Here is a 26973-nt window from a genome sequence, read left to right as displayed (position 1 = left end):
TGTACAGTAAAAGTTATAAATATCATCTTTTTTATACTTTTTAAACTTTTTAAAAAATTCATCATGAATGATAACCAATGTTGTCTCTTTGAACATTGGTTAAAAAAAATATCCAGCCTCTTTTCTGTCCAGTTTCTTCCCACTTAACTGTCCATACACATATATTGTCATAAATAATTACACTTTTCAGATTGTCTTCCAGGACAAAGTGAACTTACAAAGTGAACTTACACTTACAACCTAATGGGATAAAATGAAAGTGAGAATAATCATTGTGACATTTTTTGATGTAATCGTAAAATCATGTTAGGTGGATAGTAACAATCAAAAACCTACAAACGTATATAAATATAAATGAGGTACAAAATCTACATTAGCTGGTGGTTTTATTCACGATTGTCCATTTAAGGACAAAAGAACCCAGTGATCATCATTACCGTTGGTAATTTCAATTCACACAAAGAACAACTCCCTCAAACAGCAACTAAAGGAGAAACAAACGCCAACCATGAACCGATGATGTATGAGATACAAAAACTGATATCTTGAAAATAAAAAACCAGAGCCATTATCATTGGAATTTGAAAATTTTCATCTATTCTGTACGTTTGTCATCTTTTGCCAGAGATAGCATTTTGTAATGTTGCTGGCATATTAGTTTAGTTTATGGCGTAACCTAACTAATCATTTCATTTCTGTAGCAGCGAATGTTTAACACTCATCACTAAACTAAGAAGAGGATAACCAAAGGGAAAGATAACTTTAACTTCTAAAGGCACCGTGACATTTCACTTTGGAAAAACGAAAAGTCCCCTAAACTTTTGTGTTGTTCTTTATGTGTGAGAGTAGAAATTACGTTTACTAATCCAATGGAGAATTAAGCACCTGGACACAGCTAAGCACCAATCCCCTATGAAAAATTCATTCTAAGAAGAGGATAACAAAGGGAAAGGTAACTAAAACTTCTAAAGGCACCATGAAAAGGAACTTTGGAAAAACCAAAGTCCCCTGACTTTTGTGTTGTTCTTTTTGTGTGAAATTAGAAATTAAGTTTACTAATCCAATGGAGAATTAATCACCTGGCAACAGCTAAGCACCAATCCCCTATGAACATTTCAAAATTACATTGGATAGATGTCAGATACCTTTTTGAGTAGTAGTTGTTATTGGTTTGTTTATATTTTTGGAAATTACTTTTCTGTTTCCTTTGTAGTTTACATCCTGAGTTCTTTGGGGTAGAAATGTTGCCTTGAGGTTTTGTGAAAATGGCAAACAAATTTTATACATTATAATTTTGGTAAAATTTACAAAGTTTTGTATGCAATGCATTTTGTCATATTGTCAAGAACAAATTGCATAAATCTCTCAATCACTATAGTTTACCATTGTTATTTCACGGTAATGTGACCACTGACAAATACTAAAGTGATAAAAATTGAAAATGGCATATCCTGATATGACCCATTCAACTTTGATATTTAACCAATGGAAGTTAATGTTAATTAGCGGAAGCTGTTCTTCGTTAGCGTGAGGTGCGGCTTTGATTTGCAATTATTAATGGCTGCATTAGCATTTCTATTACACATGGTAACGATGATGATGACTGGGTTACCTGCTAACTTTAAGTTCTAAAATTGCTCCCTTTAAATATTTTTTTATATTTCTTTTATATTTAAGTGTTATTAGCAATTTATTTTTCTCAATTCTACTAAATAAAATAATAGATAACTACATGAATATAAATGAAACATCAACTAGAAATTACATGTGGAGTCTATACCCAGCAAACTTGACTAGTTCTTTTCGTATAAACTGAAACTTTGAAATTGGTTGGCTGGATATTGTTGTACCAAACTTTTAATTTCAAGATCTTATCAGCATTTCCAGAAATCAGGGCATGCCTATTTCTGCTGAAATTATCCAAACAAGTTGATGGATTAGTAAACAGCACTGAAAGGAAAGATGTCTTGAGAAGAGAGGTTTTGGCTCCCCCTTCAGCTCCCCAGATGGAAGATTTGCATAACTTTGTTAATAAAAGTATTTATCAAAAAATAAATGGAAGGTTTTATAAAAAGTATGTGGACGTTTCTTGTTGACTTGGTTTCGTTTCAGTTAATATTCAACTGTTGAATCTTACAAACAGATGCTCAATATTAAAGTGACCTTTTTTTGTGCCCATAGCAAACCTGTAAATTATTGGTAAACGTAGATGAAGTTGCAAAGGGTATCACCATTGTATATTCCACACGGTCGGTTGATCGCAGGAATCGGATTCCCCGTCTCCACAGAATCTATTGTAGGTCATCTTGGGGTCAAACCCAAGAATCTGTCTCTCTTCGTGGATCCGGAAAGAGAAAGTAGACGTTCCGGTTCCGATAAAATACCTGTCAAAGTTAAAAAGAATTGGAAGTTTAACAGAAAGAGATCACTAAGTAATACAGACCAAAGGTTAAGTAACTTTTATGTTTATTAATTGTCTTTCTTCTTCCATTTCTAGAGATCCTGACATATGAAATATTTCACTGACTATGTTGCAACATTAGCAGGCTATTATAGTTCCTTCCTAATGAGATACTCTACAGTAGTTTGCCTACTGTGTTGTTTAAGATTTTAAGGGTTATATCTTCATTAATAATACATTTTCAAGATTATAATAATAATTTTTAGCCTGACATACTGAGTCAGATGTTTCATAAATTGCCTGTTTCTAACCAAATCAATATTATTTATTTTTGGTACTGTTCATGTTTTGGACATTTCATTTAGTTTCTTGTCTACTATGGATGTACTGTTCTTTCAAATCATTTATCCATTAACCCAACAATGTTGTATTGATTGAGTGCATTAAAACCAAGGTCAACCTAAATGAATGGATCCAAATTGGGATAGAGACAAAGGGACTTTTGTTCCACTTATGGTTCAAAAAAAATAAAATGTTATGTATTCAACTATCAAAAAAATCATGAATATCAGGGATGAAAAGAAATCTTCGCGCAGTTTAATTGATGGTTAGAAAGAAGACCCAGATCCAGGCCTGTTCCAGTCAGCTAAAAGCTAATTGAGGAAATCTTAAAGAAGGAAATAGTCTGTGTGGATTTATACTTCAATATACAGAATGTGAGGGAATAAAAATATCACTTTGTATGCACTATGGTATCACAGTTCACGATTTAGAAGAAACAGTGGTTGAAGGTGTTCCTTTGTTGCTTTGCATTGACTTGTGTTAGAGGACAGGTAAGCAAGGAGACACAGTAAATCATGTAATTCATTGATAACACTTTAACCAATCACTACACACAATTGTAACTGGCATAATGAGGCTCTCCAGCAATTCAACGAATGGCATTGTCACATCAACCTAACATGCGTGATCCTTAATGTTTAAAGATCTCTGAAATAAAGCACTAACGTGCTGCGTGCTGCGTGGGTTTACTGGTTCATGGGTTCCACTCGTCAAGTTTCGCCGAATGAAACAACATGCATTAAGATAAATCAAATTAAGCTGCTCATAAACAGTTAGCTTGGCTTTTGGGAATACAATTCAAAAGATCTCCTCTTCAATAAAAACCAACAAATATTATTGTGCTATTAGTGATTAACTCTTTGATATCATAGTAATCTGCAGGGGCCCATAGACAGCAGCAGATCAAGTCATGTAAAACTAGAATGGATCTAATGACAGGGGGCCTGTGTCGATTTTGTACATGTATGTATGGCTGGAGAGCCACAATGATACAACACACAAACAGAGCTATTTTGATCCTGTCTACATTACAAAAACAGCTAAGGGAGGCGGGTTTTGAAAGATACAACTTTCAGTGCATGCATAAGGGTGTGAAGTCTAGTGCACAAAGAAATGTCTCATGCCAGTAATCTGACCTAGTTTCGAATGAGGTGTAACAGAAGTGTTAGACACCACCATCGATCCCAGGAAATACACACACAGCTTGCTACCGTTGGTAATTAGACACTAGTGTACAGTCAGTACATATAGCTGCGGTCAATACCCAATGTACAAACGATACAGCCATGGACATCTCAGGTCCAGCTAAAGATAACAAGGTATCAAGTTTCATCACTGTCTGCATTTTGTAGCGACAAGCAGAAAACTTCACTTGCAAGCAACAGAAAGTTTATTTTTTCAGAGCCCGGCACACGGTTTGGGGCGAGTCTTCAATGCCTTTAAGCCAAGAAAAGCATACCTTGCATGGGCACAGATCCACTGGTCTATGATAGCTACACCTCCATCCATAAAGTTTTCAAGTACGGCTTTTGGTGGCACATAGTTGTAGACCTCATATCCTGTTAGATGATCTTTAAGTTCCTTTATTTCTAACAAAGTGAAATTAAAATTATAAAAAAAAAATGTAAAAATAAAGTTGCCTTTGTGTTATTTATCGAGATAAATAATGAGACAAATAATATCAAACTATAAGGAACGTATCACAGAGAAATATGCATAATTATGGCACAATACACTGTAATTAATACACAGATCGTTAATTACATTGCCCTAACTTGTAGACAGACTTCATAGTCAGCTATCTGCCAGACATAAATAATTCCAATTGAGAAATCTCTGTATCTTTTCTCAATTTCTTTCACATCAATAACTCTATCTCAGTATTTTACTAATTCAAAGCTTCAGGAATGGTTTCACCCAATCACAGTCTTTGTGTATTCACAAGGCACCGTCGACAAATATACTTGAAATGCCTTGAGATTTCCTACGATCATGCCAATTAATATTGAAGGATATTGACTTTGTGCATCCTCCATGAAGTTGCTTCACTTTGAACCAGCTCTGTGTTTTGAATTATTTTGTAAGCAGAAAGTTTTTTTCTTCTTCAAAGAATATGTTACAGTAACACTAGAGTAATAATGACCAGGCTACTTCAACTACTTTATTACTTGGAACAATGTTGTCAGATGTTTGAGAAAACTGCTCACTTGGCAATATACTTTAACTTCTTGAACATTCCAAATATTGCAAACGTCGGTCACAGAACAAACAAATGACAATAGGGCTAACTAATAAAGGGCTAACGAATATTAGGCTTTGAGCAATGATATGCACTCCAAAGTTCCTTGAAGGAGTGATATCAGCTCAAGATTACTTTATTGAAGTATTGTTCCATTGATTCTGTACTCACCAAACTTTGGAGCATCTGTAGAAATAAATAGTTTCTTTAATTTGTGCTTCTTCAAGAGTTTCTTTAAGTGTTCTGCAGCATTCTGCAAGGACGGGACATCCTTGCGATTGTTCCTGGCATAGTCTTGTCTTCTGAGATGGGCTGCAATGTAGGGTCCACCGATGGCAGAATTTGGCTCTTTCTAGAACGAAATAGAAAAAACAACAGCTAAGAAACGATAAGCGAGACTCTTTTGTATCATTGTAATGGCTGATAAATGAACACTAAAATAACCCACCAATGTCTTTAAACAGCTAGTTACATTTACGGTAAACTTCCCATAACCTGTACGTAGGTAGATGGAAAAAGTGCAAATGTAGTTTGGAGACAGGTAAGAGATGGAGTGAGGTCTACAATCATTGTATTCCAGAACCAGATTCCAACAAACCAGATTTAATAGTACTGAGGAGTGTCCAATTCTAGGTCATATTTCTTCTTATTCCAAAAATGACTCAAATTGAATGGCAATTAACTTTAACAGTTATAACATTTATTATGACCCTGATGCATAGCCTGCTAGCCTAACTACAGTTGTTATGTATATTGAAGGGACTTTAATAGGGCCCCATTGGAAATGGGTCGACGTTCTGTCAGCCTAATGGGTTTAGCTCCTGTTACTCTTTTTGTTCTTTTCATTTCTGTCCTTTTTGTCTATTTTGTCTTTGTAATAATTTTGTATTTTGAACAATCTGAGTGCGAATAAAATCAAATCAAAAGCCAGATTTTTCCCCGTTACAAGAAGATCCTTCTCAGCTGATGCTACTAGAGTAGAAAGTATCCAATTTGGTTCTCTCTTTCACTAGGTTAGTGACACTGTTATATTATTTGCTGCATTATTTGCAGAAAAGCTCATATTGTCATTTTTGTTTTATGGACTAAAATGTATTTATTTAAGTGCATGGTGTATCTTCATACAATGTTAAATGTTTTTAATACAAGCACACTTACTGAGATTAAAAGAAGTCTGTCACTAGGTAATGTTAGCAAAATAAAATTAAACTTTGAGCAAACTGCTTATCCACTAGAGAGCCTGTGTAAGAGAATGTGTAAAAGTAAGTTGGCCTGACGTTTTGATCCTAGCAGGATTTTCTTCCAAGGATCTTCTTGTCATTTAGCCTTTGAAGAATATCCTGCTAGGATCAAAACGTCAGGCCAACTTATTTTTACACTAGGTAATGTTATTAGTACCTATCAGCTATTTCCATTTATGTCAAAAGTATTTACTTGTAAGTTTAAAGAAATCATTTCTTCTTCTCCAATCCTAGTAACACATCAATAATCAAATGTTGGGTTGTATCGTTTCCACCAAACTGACATATCACACATTTTATATCGTATCAAAATAAACACAACTTTAACAATACTAAATATCAATGTGACATACTGTATATTTGGCCTTAGAATTTCACAATTTCATCCACTTTGTTAAAATATGCAAATGTCTACAAAAAGCTAATGGCTAAAATCAAGTTATTGCTGGCAGTTTTGTGAAATAATAGCACACATAAGTGTACACTGTACAGGCGTATGGGAGCAGCCTTGCTGCTGATAATAATTAGGCAGTAATAGGGGGCTCACAGTTCACTAGGTACAAAAATCATGCCGAATGGTCATGATTAGACTGACCATTGTTAACAGACATATCATGTGTCTATGTTCTGAATGTCTACTGGCATGAAAAATTCAAGAGCCATTTCTCCCTACTGGCAAACCTCTACATCCACTGGCATTAAGCCAGTAAAATAGCCCAAACTTTGAGGACTGTTATATGTACTGTATATGTATAATATATCTACACTACGGCTACAATGGAACTGTTGATGTGTAGTTATAAACTTGTGTCAGTAATATTTCTAGTGTTATTAAGCTAGGTGCACAGTCTGTATCAAAAAAACTTATTACATCAAATACATTAATATATATATCACTTTTTTTATTGCATGTTATACATGAAATACTATTGTATACTATCATGCCAACCCTGTCAGATTCTGTACACTCATATAGAAATTTAGACACATCCAACAATGCTAGAGTGCTTTGGGTTGTGGTGTTTGATAGATACCGATTCTTTCAACCGTTCCCAACGTTGCAATGCCCTAAACTGAATTGGGAAAACACTAGTTATGGTTTACGAGTTAATCCATCCTTTCTTTTTTCTCAGAGTCAGCAAAATCCTCAAAATCTGAAGAAAACAACTTATTTGAAGTTTTGCAATCCAAAGTACCTTCTGTCACGATAATTACCGACCTACCCGCATTTCCCTCCAGTCATCAATAACTTCCGTTTTATCCTTTTCATCATTTGAGTCGAGGTTTATCCTCCGAAATTCGTCCCCGATATCTCGAAGATGCTTGGCAAATCGAAGACTTCTTCTAGCCTGAAGACAAAACCAGCAAAAAATCACACTTTTTATATTTGTTTTCGGGCTTAACGGATGACCGACTAATAGATGGAGACGAGGGTAAAAGGGGAAATGTATCAAAATTCAAATTGTAAATTAACAATGGTTACAAAGAAAAAACTCTGTTTGGAAACGTCTAAAGCAATGGACATAACATCATTAGCATGAAAAATCTATCCCTGCTGCAGAAATCAGTGCAATTGGACCATACAGTATCTGTCCCTTTTGGCTATGTGTATATCAAAATTTCTTTAAAAAGTAAACCGTTAAAACCATAGAAAGATCTGGAGAAATTCAGATCAAATAGACTGAAGATAAATCAAGTTTTCATCAATTTTGAAAATTTGTTTAGTTTGTGACCTTTAGTAATATGGGGGAAGGGAAAGTTCTATAGCATAAATTTCCAGATACTCTCTGAGATTATCAAGTTTGGATATTAATGGTATCTTCATTACAACTGCGAGAATATCGTGCGGCGCACATGAAATAATCGAAGCGAAGAAAAGAGACAAGACTGTTTGTGGCTTAAAGCTCCCAAAGCAACACTAAAACACAATAATACAATACTTCCCTCCTCACAAAGACACCCATTCCGGTGCTTTCTTGTTTTGTGTGATTAGTTTTTGTTTTGCTCGCACTAAAAATTTACAAACTTCAAAGTTAATTCCCTAACTGATAGAATAATGTTTTGTATACAGTAGAGTATTTATAGTTTGTTTTCACTTGTAATTTTAAGCAACTATTCATTCAACTCTTTGCTTTGGTCATCTTAACAATAACACAACATTAGTTCATATGGTATTAAATTACCAGAATATGGTCACAAAGTAATCAAAATTTTTTTTTCAAAGTAAATGATGCTGAAAAGTTTCTGATTAATTTGCATGTCACATTGTTTTAACAGTGCATGCCCTACTATTTCAGCATAAAATAAGAATTAATTCTTTAGACTTTCAGACAAATACTGTAGAAATGTCTTGCTGCAATTTCTTGAAAAGTGAAATGGAAAGCTACAGAGCAAAAATTGGTTCAAGAAATTGCAAACAAAACATATAAAATGAACTGAGAACATATATCTTCAACTTTTTTCAACAATAATTGAAGGCAACTTTGGCCATATAGGAAGTAATGCAGATCTTCTGACAACAAACAACAGGAGAATTGGTAATTGTATTTCTTCTGCAAAAGTACAGTGTGCTGGTCAAAATGATCATTCAGTGATACAGATGGTTCAGAAATAAACCAACATTCAAGCATATATATGTGAAATACTAACAAATATATCAAAGATTGATGAAACACCTTTTGCAAGACTACAATTTCTGGGGTGGACTTTAACAAATAATTTGATATCATTAGGCACAGAGGAGTAATGTGCAATGGATTAACAGCAAGTGAAAGTATTAAATAACATTATGCAGCACTTCATTTCTATTGATCAATATTAAAGCAAACTTTAGATTTGTTTCACAAAATCTGATCAAAAGACAGTCTTGCATATTTAAAGGTATATTTTTAAAAAGTTATGGCTTGCAAAAAATGAGCTGAAGGATTCAAGATGACAAATAGAATTATTACATGACTTCTTATACAATTCATTATCAACATGCACAAACCATCTCTTCACCAACCCAATACAAATTGTATCTTTCAGTTTTCACAAGTTCCCTACAATCATATTATCAAGATGCGGTACTACTTTTTCACAACCCTTTTTCAAAGAATGAGCGAATGTGAAGTTTTGTTCATTCATACTTAGTAAAGATTCCTAAATCCTATTGGTCCATTCAGGTCAGCTGACCGTGGTTAATCCTGTGAGTAACGCACGGTAAAATTACGGGGCATCACTTTAATAAATCTTTGGTTATATGTAACCAAAAATGTTTTGTTTTATGATTTTTCCCCCACACAAATGGTAGTGTATGAATGAACGGGGTTAATCAACGGTCTAGCGTGCGTTACTCCCATGATTAATGCACTCCGAGTGCTAATGCTATCGCTGGATGCACTCGGGCTCCGCCCTCGTGCATCGCTTGCATTATCCCCCGATCGTGCATTAATCCTGTGAGTAACGCACGCTAGACCGTTGATTAACCCCTTATTTAATAACATTCAATATGGTCACAGGCTTGTTTTATAAACAGAACCCTGATCAGTTAGTGCATGCCAAATTGACCTTCTACTACTGAATATTCATAAAGCACTACAGCTAGTTGGGACAATTTCCTTATGCTAATACCTCTCTAAACTCTACTCCAATATCATGCTTCAAAGGCACTGGTATTGTCAGTACACACAGCTCCTAACCTTGATCTGCATGATAGAAACATAATATTCATACTAATGAGATTGTTAAGAACCAGACAAAACTGAAAGAGAACCTGAAAGTGTAAGTGTTCCTTATGATAGCCAGTGATTTGTGCATATTTATAATGGGATGCATAATACAACTAAATAGAAACTATAAACAGACTTGAAAGAACAGCATCTGGTCATAAAAATTGCTTCATGGTCAGTTTAAAGCTTGATCTACACTGAACTAAAGGGACTATAAATGAGTTTTAAAATATGTAATTATGCAAACCTTTCCAAGCCAGCAAGAATGCTCCTTCATCAAAACCCAACAATTAGTTTTTTCATAAACGTGACTTTGAACAATTATAAATAGGTTCAACAAGGAATTTGGAACATTGGAGTTAAAATTGATAGTACTAGTACTCTCAAATAGAAATATGTCTAGTACAGTAGTTTGCTAACAGAAAGATCGAGTGAATTTTCAATCCTATCTCAATAAAACACATTCTTTATTTTAAGATTTAGCAGTCACTCCACTGCTCCATTCAAAAGACATGAAGGAGAACTCATATAAAGTAGACGGATCTATACTCTACTGTAATTTGCCTGTTTCTTAATCCTGCCAATGGGATCGTGTTACCATTCCTGTATACATTCTTTAAGCACTTCTGTGAAAAAGTGTTAAAGTCTGGGGACAACCAAAAAGGTTCAAAGATAGGTAGAGGGAGGGAGGGAAGTGGCACTCACTCTCCAATAATCCACTTGCCCATAACGATCATGAAGCAATTCGTCTGCTCGATCAAGCATGACAGATCTGGTTGAAGAACAACAAAATTCAGAAGGAAGAATCAAAGGAAAGAAAGATGAAAAATGGTTTGACGTCAAATCAATTAAAATCGATGATGAGGGAATACACATGGGTGCGTGACATGTCAGACAGATTTCCTCTCCGATAGCCAAAACATCTCATGTTTACAAACAAGCCGGTTCCGATAATCTGTCAACAACCGACGTACTTTCTCGGTCCCATTTAGTGGACTTGTCGCATATTTAAATACGATTATAAAGTGGAGGATTTTTAAGAATTTCCAAAACCACAAGAGATGATAAAGATATCAACACAGTCAATCATATCTTCATTATCCAATTAGCAACTCGTTACATAGGTTTCGTGTCACTCAATTTGCATTTTCTTCTGAATGGAAGAAGCAGGTGTTTATTTCTTACATGTACTATATCATAATTAGCTATTACACTATATTAATATATGAACTGTTTAAGTTCATTTGTTGCTAACAATATAGCAGTTTTCACACACATCATTGATTGAGGAAATATTTCAGAAAAATAATAGCTGTATAGAGTAAATTCCTCTTCAAAAGGATTTCACGGTTTGTTCTGAAGGGTGCACAACGTTATTTTACGACACGTAATGGCAAAACCTTCCAACAGATTTGGACTATTTAAACTGTATATTATGACTGTCATACAATGTCAAGAAACCTTTGCTATCACTAATTGAATATATGCTTACACATGAGATGCTTTGGGTATTAGACAACAAACCTGTGTGGCGGTTCACAGTACAATGTATTCAGTGAAGCCACACATCACCAATGTACAAACTTACACTCCAGTAGGCAGGACTTGAAAAACGATCGTGAAGCAGTTTCTCAGCCCGATCAAGAAACACTGACCTGTGGGGAAAAGGGTTTAGCAGACTAGAGTTTTAAACATCAAATCATTAAATCATTATAAGAACTTTAAACAACATTTATTAAGTGACTGTCAATAAAGAAAGGCAGTTGGAAGATAGATTAACATTAAAACTGCTTACAGATGGATGAAAGTAATCACAACTTTACAATGTCAGTCTGTGTACCGTTGTGTGTGTCTTGTGTCAACACTAAAGAACACAATAACAACTAAGCAGGACTTTCTGACCGCTACAGTAACTCACCCCTCCTCCCCCTCCTCCTCCTCCTCTACCACCTCAGCGGATACACAAAAGTACCTTGCCCTCAGCATGAATAATATGTACCTCAATTGAACACCGAACGGGAAACAAAAATATCAAATAAATGGCATTTTGTTATTTCATGGAGAGAGGTGTCAAAAGCCACAAAAGCATATGGGGATGATCACTTTGTGTCCAAGGTCTGTTTTGCCATTTTCCTTTCATAAAACCTGTCATTTTTTTTTGTCATCAGCTTTTGTTTAATATTTTTTATATCAGATGGGACAGCTGATCAAGTTTTAAAAAGTGTAATTTAATACATCCGATGTCCAGGCAATGGAGATTTTAATCAATTTTCAGAGCCTAAGACTACAACAGCACACACACATATAGTACATACACACACACACACCCTTACACACATAACAATGCTGTAACCATGCTGTCAGAGCTTTGTTAAAATACTGTACAACAAAGGATTTGAGATAACCTTTGACCTGATGAAAACCAGAGGAACCAAAATAATGGCTTATTAAACGTATAGAAGAAATCAAACTGTTGTGCAATTCTCACACTTTGGTTTGCACTGATTTAATCACTTGAAATCTCGATTCAGCACAAAACTAAATTATTTTCTTGAATAAAATTTAATTTGATGAAATTCCATGTTTACCTTACAAACAGAGATGGCTGCAATTTAGTAGACTTTTAAATTTTGGCAACCTTAAAATTTGTGCTTTTTTTTTGCTATTAACTTAAGGAATTTTGCTAATTTCTTGAATTTATAACACATTTCGCTGTCTACTCGTTCCAACCCGCTTAATAACTAGGGCAATACTCCCAGTGTACAGCACAGTCTCTCAGTAAGTTTAGAACCACTGTAGTTTCTTTTGCCTAAAGGTTCAAATAATTCATACTACCATTATAGTTAATGGCTGCCAATCTATTTTTGGACATAAAGTAGGCTAGCCATGATCCTACTGTAGGTCGATATCTATACAGTATATCTGAAAGTGTTATTGGCCTGGGCTAAGTGTTCATGTGACTCATGTCTGTGGCAGAAAGAGAGGGCTTGAGGTTATATATAATCTTCGGCATTTATATAGAACAAACCAACAATAGCTTTACCTTTATGTGTACATCTTTACCTTTGCATAATTATCTCTCATGTAAACAACCAGCTGCTTTCAGCAAAAATCCAATTCTACCTTTTCTTCTAATAAATTAATTTACAAGTGTTCCTCAACTCTTGCAAACACACAATGCATTGAGTGACCTACTAGAAGGCTTCTGACCTACTGTAACAATTAGCCCAAAACTCTTGAGTTCTGGATGATGAAGCTCTCTCCCCCCCCCCCCCCCCCATTTTCTATCAAATGACAGACAAATTAAATTGAACTCCAATGGAATGCCACGGGTGTAGCTCCAAAAACCAGGTTTGAAAAATGAACTCACGGTACTGGAAGCGAGAGCCGAGAAAATGTATCGATTATATGATAACCAAAAAACACTTATATAAATGAAGGCTTGGACCTGGTGTATCATGTGTAATGAGTCCACTGGTATATTAACTGAAATAATCAACCATTTCACTACAGACATTTTAGACATGTCTGACATTTATATCCCTTGTCAAATCCAGACAGTGTTTAGTATGAGAACAATAAAATTAGAAAAACACTGCACACAATATTGTTTTCAAGTTTTTGAACAATCTTGCTTTCAACTTCTACAAGTGATATGGACCTACAGTACCATACATATCAAGTTCATTCATACTTAAATTTTAGAAATTAGCTTGGTTTTCAAGGCTTTTAGTCGTTGCCTTCTGTTCACCTCCTCGTATGACAGGAAATAATTGATCCGGGTACCACATCGCAAAATGTTTCTTACAATGATCAAACTGCTATATATATGAGTGCAAAAGATGCATTATAGCAGTTCATACACAGGAGCTATAGTATTGTATCGGAGCAAAAGTTCAAAAACATCAAAACTGTCACACAAAATGACATTATGGCAATTATGGCATTATGGCATTATGACCATCGAACTCCAACAAAGACAATCAGCTTCTCATCCGAACGTCGTCAGGAGAAAATGGTTCAATCCGTCTTCAAATTCAGCCCAGGGAAGAATTAAAACCACCCCTACGATTGCCACCCATTCCCATACATAAAAAGTACTAATTAACACTTGACCTTGCTCTTACAGCTGCTTGTACACTTCATTTATAGTTTAAATATGTCGCAGAATGCACCCAATTGATATCTACTGTAAAAATTTTAAACAAATTTCTCCCTGGGAGTCGGCTCAAACACCCCAGGTACCGCATCCCTCCTTTAATAAAATTCTTCATTCGCCTCTGGCCCTTCCACACAGCTGAATGCCCCTACCTAAATCAGTCGGGATGGGGTAGGGGTGGGGGATTTTTATATTTGGAGGCACAAGCCACTGCTACAATACATCTATGGGTTTTCAAAATATTGACATTTCAAGTCAATATACTCTAGTACCAACAGTGAACGTGTTGGTTCACTGTTGAACCAACAGTGGACCAACTGTGGACATACTGTACGTGGACATAAGTGGACAACAGTGGACATACGTCCACCAACCAACACAGGAACAAAATAGGTTCATTCTATAGATACCAGGATACACACTTTGTTTTGGGCGATTAACTCATCAAGGGTTCACCAGAGCTGTTGAATGAAGTGAGGCTCCTTTATAATTATGTAAAACACATACAGACCTGTACTGACTTGAGAATGTAAAATGAATTAAAACTGATCACATTATCCTTGAAATGAATTGCCTCATACATGGAAGTCTGGCAACATTTCAGCAGTAACACAGCAAGGACATAAAGTTGAGCTACTCTTAATGTAAATCTTGCAAATTTAAGAAAATAAAAAACTGTATGAAACATATATAGAGCTTTACAAGGCTGCTGTTTTTTTCTTTTCTTTTTTTAATTTTTGCATATTTCAATTTTGTAAAGTATAGTGAGAGCTTTGAAACTACTACACACAGGTAATATTCAAAAATAGCTTCTGGTGTAAGATTTCTATGAAGCCTCACTTGCAAACAAGGACAGTTCATGAATGCCTAAAAAAACACCAAAAAAAAAAAACCAAAAAAAGGGGTGCTGAAGTTTGGATAATTCAGAGGGTAAAAGAAACAATTTATAATTGCCAGCCAACAGACAAGAAAAAAGTAAAAGAGATATATATACCAAAGCTGTGAGAACTCAATAATCAAGATTATTTTAGGAAAGGTCAAAGCTTGTTTTTCAAGTGGATCTGTACTTAACAAATTAAGAAATGACATAAATGGAGTCACCTAATGGATAATCTACATGGAAGAAGAAGAAGAATAATAAAAGAAAAAAATAGGGGGATGGTTGAGAAATTTAAAAAAAAAAGTCAAATAAATGTCAAGACCAAATTCTAACAGAGTTTCAACATCTATATGTTGGTCACGTAATTTTCAGTACGTATAAATTTACAGTGTGTATACAGTGAGAAGCCAGGGAGAACCCACATCAGGCTTAGCAAAGCTTATCAGCGTGCTACTCCCTAGAAAGGAAAGAGTATAACGGCATAACTTAACTTAGTAGATTGCATATAAGAACAATAATCGACAAATAAAAGAACATTTAACACCAAAAAAAAAAAACACAACAAAACTGAATATTATATTGAAAAGATTATTCCCTTGGTTTGTTTGTTGTGAACCTATTTGAGTTGGTAATCTAAGTATCTAATAAATATAGATTGAAAAATTCCAAAAACTTGCCAGTATAAGCAAAGTACTGTAGAATGGAATGTAATTAAACTATATGCCAATACCATAATTCTTATCTCATTTCTTAGTAAATAGTCATAACTTCAAAGGTTTCCAACTTTAAAATCTTAAACTCATCAACAAGTGTACATCAACTTCTTTAATACACACATTTTTAATCAACCTTGCACACAAATATATTAATGAACTATCAAAATACTTACAAAAAGTCACAAATTTATCACACACACAAAAATTGAATTTGAAGGCAATTTTTTTTTCTTCAAAGTGGTATGAAATGTTACCTTTTTCAAACTATTCTGAAGGATTTTTTTTAACATACAACATTTTGTGTATCAAATGGTCACTAGTCAGTAAGTGGTCAGTAAGTGGTCAGAATGTCTGTACCATCACATTGTCGGCAATAGCTTAGCCTATTTTATGTTAATTGATAATGGTCACCAGCCATTATGGTAAACTAATTTACAGACTTGCAGTGAGAGCAATCACAGGAATATGCAAATATACCATCTGGCAGAAAATATCACCAAGGCAACCTTGGGTTGATAAAAATGTGGACAATTATGGCCTTGGGATATTTTGCTAATAAGTAAAGGAATTTAACATGTATACTGTACCTGTATTAATACATAAAAATTGTAACTTCTGAAGGGAAACCCACCAAAACAAATTTCCCTATCAACATTCTGGTCTTTTGCAATGAAGAGAGCAGTTCACCCGGTGGCATAGTTTCGGGGTCATCAAAGTAGAGCTATTCTCAGCAGAAAGGTGATTATTTTTCCAAAATTAAAAACAACCTTGGCTGAAAGTTAAGCTGTTTTATAGCAATAGTAAGTTACAAAGCAAATAACCTGAAAATCAAAGACTGCTAAAATTGGAGCAAAGCTTATATGTAAAAAGACCTTGCCATTGGAGTCTACAAATATTCCTACTGTCTGTGGTTAGAATGCTTTGATCATGAATAATTTGACATTTTTTATAACTTGACAAATTTTTATTATTGCATTTTCCGTAATCAAGATAATAACAGGGACACAATGGACATATTAAGGGACATGTAATGTATCAGAATATCAAAGTATTAAAATGTTTAAAGTGAGAGTGGGAGGCCGGAAAATATGGGTATGATATGCTAATCCTCATTTTATCGAAATGTTTTCACTTGATTTTTAATTTTCAGATGGAGACAACTTTGCATAGCAATCTCATGATATTTGAATTCTACATAATTTATTTCTTTGATGTCAAAAGAAGGAAAATTCAAGGATTATCTTTAGAGATAAGAGATATCTGTTTGTGTAGACAATGGGGTTTAAAAGTCAAAGTCAGGGGGCTGCTGCTGTTTCTAAGAATGTCATGTCATATTATCACAGCTTTGGAGGTGAAACCTTTTACCACCTTCTCTTTGGTTTTCTATTCATACTTTCAAAGTGAATGTTGACTCTACGTTACATTCTCGACCCTGAAATCAGTGCCAATGTTACACGCCCATGTCTGCGATTTCAAATAACTTTTGATTCAGTATTTGTCTGTAAACCTAACTTTCTATTGTACAGAAAATACATGGTTGTAATTAAGTTAATAGAGAGCCAATAAATTCTGAGCATACATACAGTATGTGGCATACAGTTTGAAACATCTTTATAGTTTTACATTTTTTTTAATATATACTATTAATGAACATGAATAAGTTATAAATTTGTGGACAAACAAATGACACAGCCCTTCCCATCTGACTAATACAAACTTGTACACAAAGGAAGGATGTTTGTGCATTGGCCTTAATCTTTCTTGAATGATAAAACAATATTATAATTCTATCACAAGTAGACTAGCCCAAACATTGTATCATAGTCCCTCCTATGTCCCTCCAGAGTTAATCTCTACAACAGAAACCTTACACCTGTATTTTCATCTCATATCTACACAGCTCTGTATACCAACAAAGGAACCTTGAGTATGATGTCATGTGTGGTGTCATTTCTTATTACAGTAGCTTAACCTCTGTTTAAGGAGAAAGGTAAATACTGTTTGTGGGCAGGGTAACTTCCTGTCCCATCCTTTGTCATCCATCGTCAACCGTTAATAAGATGTAAATTTATTCAAGAGCTATCCAGCCAAACCTAATTTGACACCACTATTGTTTTCTTCGACTGATAGCGCCCTCAATTATCTTTCTCAGTATTGCTAGTTCTGATACCACTTCGACGTTCTTCTTCGACCACTCTGCACAACGAGCTAACGATATATTTTATTGGAAGACTTTGTATAGGAGCCGCATTACTTTATTTCGGGCAATCTTAACTTTTCGTTTTATGTGAAGGATCTCATTTTGCAACATTCTTTTATTTGTTTTATGGATGGATCCTATATTTTCAAATTTACTGTTTTCTATAAAGTCCATGAAATTTAGTGATCGCCACACACTAATATACTGTACCCTGATAAAATCAACTATTTTGTTTGTGTCCTTATTGCTTGTTCACATACAGCTGTGAAAAATAGTGTTACCTTGTGCAGGTTTGATGAATATTATCATTACCATTAAGTATGAACAGGTATTTTAACCTTCCCCAGGATTTATATCATACGTAACAACTACCATCAGTGCAGGTTACATACCAATAGTCGTTAAATAGTTCCAGAGCAAATTGTTTGAACAGCTTTAATACATCTATCAACACCCTTTTCAACCAATTCTTCTCCAAAAATTTCAACATAGTAATAAGACAAAAACTATTTGAAAATGTTAAATACATCGTTCACCAGAATGTTCACATTCACACTACAGTTCATACTTGCTTCGGGTTGAAAGGGGGCCTACTCACTATTACATATTGCCATTTTACAAACATGTAAACTTCTCTGCATAAAACTCTCCCGTAAGAATAAGGTAACATTGATTGACCTACCTTACACTGGTGTTCTTGGTAAGAATTGGTAACATCTGACCAGCCATCGCTTGAACAGATAAGCACTTGAACTCATTTGCATATGTCTTGGAGTATCCCCAGAACCAGCCTCGATATTTGCCGTCTGAATTTTTCTTGTATAGTTGATTATCTATGCAATCCCTTTCGTCTATTTTCTCCTCCCATTTGCCGTCCGTCCATCCTTCTGCATAATTTTGAAGGTGGTAGACTAGATCAATTTGTGGCTCCCCTGTGACTGAGATAGATACAGGAAAACAATTTAGCAAAGACACAATAACCAATTCTAGCAAAGATACAAATATAACCAATTGTAGCAAAGACACAAATATAACCAATTATAGCAAAGACATAAATATAACAAAATGTAGCAAAGACACAAATATAACCAATAGTAGCAAAGACACAAATATAACCAATTGTAGCAAAGACACAAATATAACCAATTGTAGCAAAGACACAAATATAACAAATGGTAGCAAAGACATAAATATAACAAAATGTAGCAAAGACACTAAAGGCTTTTACAAATGTAAGTGACATCACAAAGAGTGGGAGATTGAACAGAAAACACAGGCAGAGTGAACCATTTAACTTCTAGGACTAAAAGAGGGCAAACATTACATCACAAATTTATTTGACGAATGGTAGCCTACACTTGTTACTGTTATTAAGCTGAGATACTTTGTAAACAAGACATGATTTTCTCACATTGATGGGAAAGCTTATTTCTAGTAAACATCATCCATAATTATTAATTAAGGATAACATTGATATCTCCTGAACAATTTATTGCAAGTTACCTTTTATGTAGTCTTCATATTCAATGACAGGTATATGATAAGACAAGCTGAGAACTTCAAAGAATGTGGACCAAGGGATTTTCAGTTGGTTCAGTCCCCTACTTTTCCAGTGGTAAAGACGTCCCCATGGCGGGAGGACCAGGATCCATGGTTCAACTTCATTAAGAGCCTTCACAAGGTTAGCAATCCTCATGTAGACATCACGTCGAAGGTTAAAGCCTTCCCCTGGGTTTATATCATACAGCAAATACCTGAAAATACGAAATATTATTCATGGTGACTTTTATTGTCAAGTTTTCTGAAACAGATTTATTTCAGGTCAAAATGTACAGATGAGATGTACCACAACATACCAAACTGCCTGGTGCTGCACTTACTGAACAGCATTTTCCTTCTTTCTAGGCTGGGCCTAGCCTAATTAGGTCCACTGTTGTGTAGTGTAGGACCATGGTTGCGTATCATATCCTAATTGCATTCGAAAATTTGCTGTTTCAATCTACAGTAACCCAAGCGTAAGGTGTTACAAAAATGATTTCGCCAAAGTTATGATAGGCCTACTGCAGGTAGGCTTATGACGCGTAACGTTAGTCTAATAAAAAATCAACATTCATGCAAGATTGAAGTTATGGGCTCAACTTTACCGTGTAGGTTTAGCGGGAGCTACATGCAATTGCTGTTGTGTCGCTCCACTAGAAAATACAGATTCATCACTTTCTGCTTCATTCGCAAGTGATGTTAAGGATGATAAACTAAGCAAAATCAAAACTAATCCTGCCAAAAATAAGCAAGACCGGCTAGCACTGGACGCGGCCATGTTGTTATCGAGTTTGAAGATAGCAAACGCGATGTGGTGCCCCAAATTCACATCAGCATTTGTCTAATGATTCTGAAACAGCCAAGTGGGGAATTGCTTGCACAGGATTTCAAAGGTGAAGGATAAACACTACTTTCGCCCAACTGATTTATGTAGGGGATGAACCTGTATCAGTGGCGGAGATTTCTTGTCAGAAGTGGGGGGGTTGCAGGCCATTGATGAAATAAAAAGTCATAACTGCTGGCTCACTATCTAAGTGGAGCGCCACCATAAGTTGGCGCGAAGTGCACAAGAATTTTTTGGCAAATATTGCCTCCCAGATTGCAGTAAATGGCACTGCCCAGGCCTTGAAAAGCTGGATTTAACCAGGGGTGTATGCAGGATTTTCTAACCCCGGGGGGCGCGTATTACTATCTAAGCGGAGCGCCACCATTGGTTGGCGCGCAGCGTACAAGAAAATTTCTGGTTTTGGTACCCCCAGATCACCGGAAATGGCACTTGAAATGGCTTGAAACTGACCAACCATATGTACACTTTTGCCTGACAACCAAGTTTTTTCCAAATACTTTTTTTCTCATCTATAACCTTTTTGAAGATTGTCACCAGTCACACATCATGTTCGACTTCATCACATATCCTGTGGATCATTGCTTTTGTAGGTGATTCTTCATCGCGGCCCACAATATCCGTCAGCCCCACTGTTCAGAATTTGAAAATTCACAATTCTCGTGAATAAATTCACTTCAAAACATACCCATAATGTTGCACAAAATATCATCTATGGACAACCGATATAGAAAAACCTCCTTCAAACCCTAACAGACGGGTCAAAATTGCACGAGTATGATGAAGTATGATGAAGAATGTTGGTTAGGGAATTTTCGAAAATTCAGACGGCAACTAAAAAATTTCGTTAAAGGAAATAAAAAATATACCAGATATTTCCGAAACCGAACACTATACACACATTGACAGTTTTGACCATGGGCGCAGATCAGTCTTGGATAATGGTGGGGACGCGTGTCTGTTCTATGACACTATCTAAGCGGAGCGCGACCATGGGTTCGCGCGTAGCGTACGATTTTTTGGGGCAAATATACCTCCCAGATCGCCGGAAATAACACTTCCCAGACCTAATGATGCTCCTAAACCTCCTTAAGTTTTAGATCTCATTGCTTAGAAATTTAGTTTGGAGAAATACATGGGCGTCTGCAGAAAGAAAATCAGGGGACAAATAATCCAAGTAGACTTTTGTATATACGATGGGTCTGGGGTCCTCTCCCAGAAAACAAATATAGACTGCCGCAAATGCGATTTCCGTCCTATATTTAACAACTGTGGATAAAATACAATAAAATGAGAACTGCTGCATGTCATTTGCACAATGCTGGATCAAACTGCGCCAAAGTTCCATACAGGGGAACTTGAAATGCAAAGACAAATTGGTGGGGACACGGTATATCATGTCCCCACTACTAAAAAAGTTGGTGGGGACGCGTCCCGCTGTCCTCACCAGGATCTGCGCCCATGGTTTGGAGGCTGTTTATCGTGGAACGCCATTTTCATGCTCACTGATATGATGTGATATCTGCTGTTTGCTTTACAAATTCGAATAATTTTGTCACTGTTCCTCTTCCTCTTCCCGTTTTCTTGCCGTATTTTCTACTCCATCCTTTGGTCCTTTTCTCTCTTTCTTCTTTTTCTTTTCCTTCCTTCACCTCGTTGAAGTTGGCAAGTGTATACAGTTCCAAAGCTATTCAACAGCAACAAAACGTTATTTTGTGTATTTCTGTTGTGGGGTGAAGTTAGCGCTATGAGGTCCAATGCGCAAGGTGGGGGAAAGGGGCTAGAAATAATGTGTCGGTCAATTCTAACTCGGTTTTCGGTCGTTAATTGTTGATGTAGCCTACCAGGTAAAAGGTTGAAATGACTTTAACAATTCCAAATTTAATAATTTGATTTATTATGCCATTTGGAGCACATAACATAGGCTATAACAGAACATTACTGGCAAAAACTAGGGGGGTTGATTGTGTGGGCCAACCCCCCCTCTTCAAAAAGTGGGGGGGTTAAAACCCCCCAACCCCCCCTGTTTCTCCGCCACTGACCTGTATGGAAGGCCCGGGCAAATAAGTGATTTTAAACAGGACTGACGGGCCTTGGGTCGTTGAAGCTGACTCCCAGAAAAAAAGCCTGACGACGGGATAGGTGGATGGCCCTGCCCCTGCCCCAAATACAGTAGGCCACGAGTGTTAATGAAATCTTAACAAGGTCGAAAAGCCCCTCGATCCCCACTTAGTTTAGGTTACAGTAAGTTTATGTTGTGGAGTTACACGTATTTTCACGACCTCATATCTCTTTTGCTTTCACACCTGGTGACTGGCCCATATGTACCAATTATTATCCATAATTAGGATCTACCGTGCATCGATGTTCAATATAACCTCATTTCTAAACTGCCCGTGTATAATAACGGATACTGGGCCAATTTTATGTTATAAACGCTGCGCCTCGCACCCTCCAAATGCAACCCAGCGCCTACTGGTCTCTATGATAGACCGATTTCCTGGCAAATCAAATTTCATTACGATATCATCAACGTGCATATTAACTAAATCAGTGTAGGCTATACAGTATCAACAGTTTTTTTAATGATTTGAATGACATACGAGCCTATGCAGCCTTGACTGTCTTCATCTGTTCAGATGTAGGTCGAGTTCATTCAATAAGATATATGCCTACAAGGATTCTATGTTTAGTTATACGAATAATTATAATATTTTCTGTTATTCTTAATCGTCTTTGGCACTTATTTTTCGGTACTTCAAAGCAAAGTGAGAAAAGCAAAACACGTTTGCTGATCAATTTAAATTAAATTAATGATTTCAAAATCTCGACAACAATAAACGATCCTTCCTCAATCTGTCCTGAGGAAGTAGAAGAATGATAAAAAGCGTTATTGCTATAGGATAATGTCATGACTGGAGCTTGGAAGCCTATATACTGCTAAACAACTCCAAGAAAACACAATGCACTTTATCAACTTGAAAGTACTTCATTTTATATATGTCAATTGTATCTTGCCCGAAATACTTTTGTGCAAAACTATTATTTTACTCAAAGTACGAAATATGACACAACGAAAGTGTGAACAAATACAGTTTGCACTGGTGGCGTTAGTACCGAATAAACCAATATATATACCAATATATTTTCTTATACAGTATACTCCTTTTTTTGTCAATAATGAGTCAAATCTTATTTCTCTCCTCTCATGTGTCTGGAGTGCTGATCTTGAACTATTTATTATGTACCGGTATTTCATACACATATGACACATATATTAATTTATTTATTTTCTATTTCGTTTTATTTTCGTTGTTGTCGACTACAAGTATTTGCAGAGTGATCATTCATGTAATATAAAATACGGTTGATCTTGCTGTTTCTTAAAACTTTGTCAAGGTTAAATAAACGATTCCATGGTTTAAATAACAACAAATCAAGGAATGTACAAACCTTCAAATTAGATGACTATAGTCAAATTACTTCTTCTTTCTTAATTACCATTGCGCAGTCACAGAGGCAAACGAAGAAGAAAAATGGATTCATACGAAATACCCCCACCCCCTCGAGCAAGCACCCCCTACCCCAGCATCATTACAGATACAATATTAAAACATAAACTTACGAACATTTTCGCCTGTTAGTAGACAATTACGAAGACACGGAAAGCGTAGACATGTTAATTGGCGTTGACCTATGATATGAAATTTGGTTGGAGGTAGGCTTATATTTAACACCGACCATTTGGACTAAATTAACTAGAATCGTAAAATAACTTTTTAAATCGATTAAAACTTTAGTGAGAAATAGCTTGGAAGCAAGTATGCTTGTATCGTATATATTACAAATACACAACAAGGAACTCACCCTCACCCCCCCCCCCCCCCCCCCGCGATTCATACCTGAACCATTCCACTATTAACCCATATTTTTTGACGAAAATGGTACTACTATAATTTAAATTATATTATAGACATATACAACACTATGCATAGAAAGGGAACCAAATTACGAAGAAAATTGCAAATTACCCTCCTCTGGACCCATTCCTAAAACCTCCTCATTATAGGCCATATGGGGTGTGGCGCAGGTCTTCTAAAAATAAAGAAGAAAGTTCTCTCGGGAAAGGTACTACCCCTATACTTCCAGCCTCATCTCCAAAATAGATTTAGTAATGTAAGAGTTACATTAATCAGACGGGGATCCCTCTCGTCCACCCGCCCCCATTTCACGTATAAATGATATACGTGAAATGGAGCCGTTTCTGACAAATGTTAGACGTGAACTTGAGTGCAACCTTGTAGACCTAATTAAAAGACCAAATTTATAACCAAAATATTCCTCAAAAACGGATGCATTTCACGTCTAACATCACATGTCAGAAACGGCTCCATTTCACCCTTAACATTTTTAATGGGGGGGGGGGTGTGGGAGGGGGATAGGAGGTGCCCACACCTCCCTACTTGGAAATCGGCTGCAGCGACCCCAGGACCTCACTTGATTATCTTTATTTTAGAGAACTATTATAGGATGACACAAGTATTTCTGACTTTAAACTAATGAGGACCAATACCATATCTCGAAAATCCTGAAAGATTTAGGAAGGCTTGACATTTAAAAGAATAAATTCAGTTCTCATAATTCATTACATCAATTATCACTTGCCATTTTGAAGTACTAGTATATATTTTATCATATTTTTTAATTATACGTGTCATTTAGTAATTGAAAGTTGTTATTTAGGGGGGAAATGTCAGAATTAGTTGACCTTGTCAGATGTTTTGGCAAATGAAGAGGCACAGGTTAACCTGTCCACAGCAGCCGTTAACGTTCGCAGTACGTGCGATCCTTTATGATGTCATTAACCTCTTGAAGCTGGTAGTTCATGTCGGGGGGGGGGAGTATTTTTAACTTTGAATCGATTTTAGTGCATGCTTGCACTTCTGGTACGTTGCATATCCTTGCATATTTGTCATGGCAATGCGCTATTTTTAGGTGCTGATTTTAAAAGGACAAAAAGTGATATAGGAATTTCAAAAAGTCGAAGGAAAAAATGGAAATTGCGTTGCAAGGTATGGCAGTAAATAGGTAAGTATATAGCTTTACCATTAGTTAAATTGAATCCTTATAAATGATTCGACAGTAGATAAAAAGAAAAGTTTGGTGAGAAAGGAATTGGAGAGATTCGTTAGTGGATATACATACTATAAGATGTTCATTCTCCTTAGTTGAATCGAAATAACTAAAAAATAACTTCGTTGACCTCCAGTTATCACTAAGAACACATTTATACTCAACTCCGAGGAGAAATTTATAATAGGCCATATATACAGTCTTGTATGCAGCGATTTACTTAAACATTGTTTGAATGTTTTCATACATGCAAACAACTAAAACTTAACAAGCAACTCGAGCTACATTATTTTTATTTGACTATCTCGATGCTCTTTATTAACTTCTCTTTTGTTTGCAATTAATTATTTCCCATATTATCTTTCATAATTTATTTTTTTAAATATCCACATATAATAAACATAACCAACTAACATGATATTATTTTACTTGCATATATGTGTAAGTTCGTTGTTTGACATGAAAATCAAATCTTTTTTATAAAAATCTGTTTTGTTAATGAAACCCATTAAGGATAATATATATAAATAAATATATCTTATATATATATATATATATATTATATATATTTATATATATATATAAATATATCTAAAATATCTAATATATATATATATATATATAATCGTTTAGACTTAATCTACAGGCTATTGTTTTCCGGAAACCCCTTCAAGCTCATAGCTGTTCCGGTTTCAATTCTTCGTATACAGTCAGAATCAATTAAAATAAGAAAACTCGGAAGTTAAAAGCTGGTGAACAAATGGAATTGATAACATTGATTTTTGTTCCACTTTTTGTACACGTCACGAGTAATACGATGACGTCATGTTTTGTTATAACCCCCAAGCATAACTGAATGAAAGATGCAATCACTTACCAAGGTTCATAACACGTTATAAGGGAGCAAAGCCGAACCCATAGCCTGGTTAAATTTAGCTTTTTATGAATTAGCATGTTCATATTGAAGTTGAGTCGCGAAAGTATAAGATGATAGACGGCGATCCAGCATACATTTAGTAAACTCTCATCAAATGGATTTAAATTCATAGGTAATGATAGATCGTTTTTAGAAATGACATATTTTCATATAAACTTCTCTTAGTGTTTAGAGATATTAAATATCACGTGTAGCCGGGAAAAATATTCATTTCCCTTCCGAAATTTAGAGAGGAATTGTTGAACCAAATGGAAGGAATGTGTATGCGCAGATGATTTCAGTGATTTGATGGTTCAGAATTCTTCAAAGGATCGACAGGAACATTTCGATCGATTTTTATTGGACAAAACTTGCACAGGAATGAGGAAATACACGAGGTAAATAGCGATTTTACTGATTATTACATTAAATACATTTATAATAAAAAATAAATAAGAAACACTTTTGGGATGTATGTTTTTCCATCAGGTGTTCTTAATAATGCTTTTTAATCCATTTAACATTTAAATTTTCTTTGTCATGATGATAACATTTAACGATCGTTGAAGTTCTGTTCATGGTTGGCAACTATTTAAGGAGTCTTTGAAATAATAGAGGGCCTGATCTTTAAAAAAAAAGAAAGTTGTCTTTTG

The 26973-nt window shown here is 35.5% G+C and overlaps 1 protein-coding gene and 1 long non-coding RNA gene across 3 annotated transcripts in view; one reads left to right on the top strand and one right to left on the bottom strand.

The window, feature by feature from the left end:
• Positions 1 to 38: 38 nt before the first annotated feature.
• Positions 39 to 20231, bottom strand: LOC139967029 (GDP-fucose protein O-fucosyltransferase 2-like). 2 transcript variants are annotated; one of them, XM_071970636.1, is made up of 8 exons: positions 20033 to 20231; positions 19392 to 19642; positions 18571 to 18826; positions 10639 to 10705; positions 7447 to 7572; positions 5154 to 5334; positions 4203 to 4332; positions 39 to 2384 (listed from the first exon to the last, which is right to left on the bottom strand). In XM_071970636.1, the coding sequence occupies exons 1-8, from the start codon at positions 20203 to 20205 to the stop codon at positions 2228 to 2230; spliced, it is 1341 nt and encodes a 446-aa protein (XP_071826737.1). In that variant the 5' UTR covers positions 20206 to 20231; the 3' UTR covers positions 39 to 2227. The 2 variants fall into 2 exon arrangements, with proteins under 2 accessions (XP_071826737.1, XP_071826736.1); XM_071970635.1 differs by lacking the exon at positions 10639 to 10705 and adding an exon at positions 11522 to 11588 and having other exon boundaries at positions 20033 to 20228.
• A 6109-nt stretch (positions 20232 to 26340) lies between these two features.
• The window catches only part of LOC139967027 (uncharacterized), a 45490-nt gene continuing 44857 nt past the window's right edge, over positions 26341 to 26973 (top strand). The window contains exon 1 of the long non-coding RNA XR_011792825.1: positions 26341 to 26718. This is a non-coding gene — a long non-coding RNA (uncharacterized lncRNA). The remainder of the gene's footprint in view (positions 26719 to 26973) is intronic.

Source organism: Apostichopus japonicus, chromosome 4 (genome assembly GCF_037975245.1).
Source record: "Apostichopus japonicus isolate 1M-3 chromosome 4, ASM3797524v1, whole genome shotgun sequence".
NCBI classification, from domain to species: domain Eukaryota; kingdom Metazoa; phylum Echinodermata; class Holothuroidea; order Aspidochirotida; family Stichopodidae; genus Apostichopus; species Apostichopus japonicus.
Note: the sequence above shows the minus strand (reverse complement) of the source record. Positions and strands in the feature narration are given on the sequence as shown.